The sequence below is a fragment of the Geospiza fortis genome, unplaced genomic scaffold, assembly GCF_000277835.1.
Source record: "Geospiza fortis unplaced genomic scaffold, GeoFor_1.0 scaffold1044, whole genome shotgun sequence".
Taxonomy (NCBI): Eukaryota; Metazoa; Chordata; class Aves; order Passeriformes; family Thraupidae; genus Geospiza; species Geospiza fortis.
The window spans coordinates 128493-129428 of record NW_005054732.1 but is presented as its reverse complement, the minus strand read 5'-3'; the positions used below and the strand labels follow the sequence as shown (position 1 = coordinate 129428).

The following is a 936-nucleotide window of genomic DNA, read 5'->3' as shown; positions in this document are numbered from 1 at the left end:
TCCTGCTCCAGGTCCTAAGGGCTCTACACAGTGCATGGGCAGAACCCACATGTCTGTAGGCACAGGGGTTGTGGTAATTGGGAATGGGGCTGTGGCCCAGCCTCATCCTCAATGGGTTACAGCTGTGCAGGAACAGGTGACCAGTACTGAAGGTAATAAGACCTGGAGTGCCCAGGTGCACTGTCCAACCACAAAAAGGTAGAGAGGACGCACAGGTGCAATGCATGAACATGAAGGGTATAAAAGGTTGGGCTAAAGAACAAGAAGGGTGCATGTTTGGAGCCTTCTGGAGTGGTATGGGGTTACTTTGTATGGGATGGTGCTTGAAGCCTTATGAAATTGTATGGTGATACTCTGTGTATTGTGGCCATCTCAGCTGCGACACACGTCTACCTGTACTTTTCACCTCCTCATGGCCCAACTCCTCCCCTTTGAAGTGACACCAAAGACTTGATCTATCACGAATACTCAGCATAGATATGGGTGCAGCTGCCCAGAAAGGTGGTGGGTGCTCCACCCCTGAAAATATCCAAGGTCAGGTTAGCTGGAGCTATGAGCAACATGATCTAGTTGAAGGTATCCCTGGTCATTGCATGAGGGTTTGGACTTAACGGCTTTTAAAGGTCCATTCCAACCCAAAATGTTCTATCCTTCTATAATACAGAGAGGCGTGGTTAGTCAGCATCTAGGGAGCAGCTGAGCCCTGCTGGATCCTCCTGGGAGGCCTTTCCAGCAGTTCTGAGACCCCTTCTATCATCTCCTCCCACCCCAGGGATTCCTCTACTAGCAGTTCTGCAGCCTCAATAGTCCTTGCTCCCAGGGCTTGTCACACCTCCCTCCCGCCTGCCCGATGGCCCTGTCAGTCCCTCACCTGTGCAGCCCAGTCTCCCTCGCCCCCGAGGTTGGCGGCATCCTGCGAGCACACCGAGCTCCGCT

General features: G+C 52.8%; 1 protein-coding gene and 1 long non-coding RNA gene across 2 annotated transcripts in view; both read right to left on the bottom strand.

Moving 5' to 3' along the window:
* The window catches only part of LOC102043607 (protocadherin Fat 4-like), a 12988-nt gene that overhangs the window by 9607 nt on the left and 2445 nt on the right, over positions 1-936 (bottom strand). The window contains 1 exon segment of the mRNA XM_031065303.1: positions 872-934. Coding sequence (XP_030921163.1) covers positions 872-934 — 63 coding nt within the window.
* Positions 1-936, bottom strand: part of LOC115949061 — a 2884-nt gene extending 1948 nt beyond the window's left edge. The window contains exon 1 of the long non-coding RNA XR_004082726.1: positions 872-936. This is a non-coding gene — a long non-coding RNA (uncharacterized LOC115949061). The remainder of the gene's footprint in view (positions 1-871) is intronic.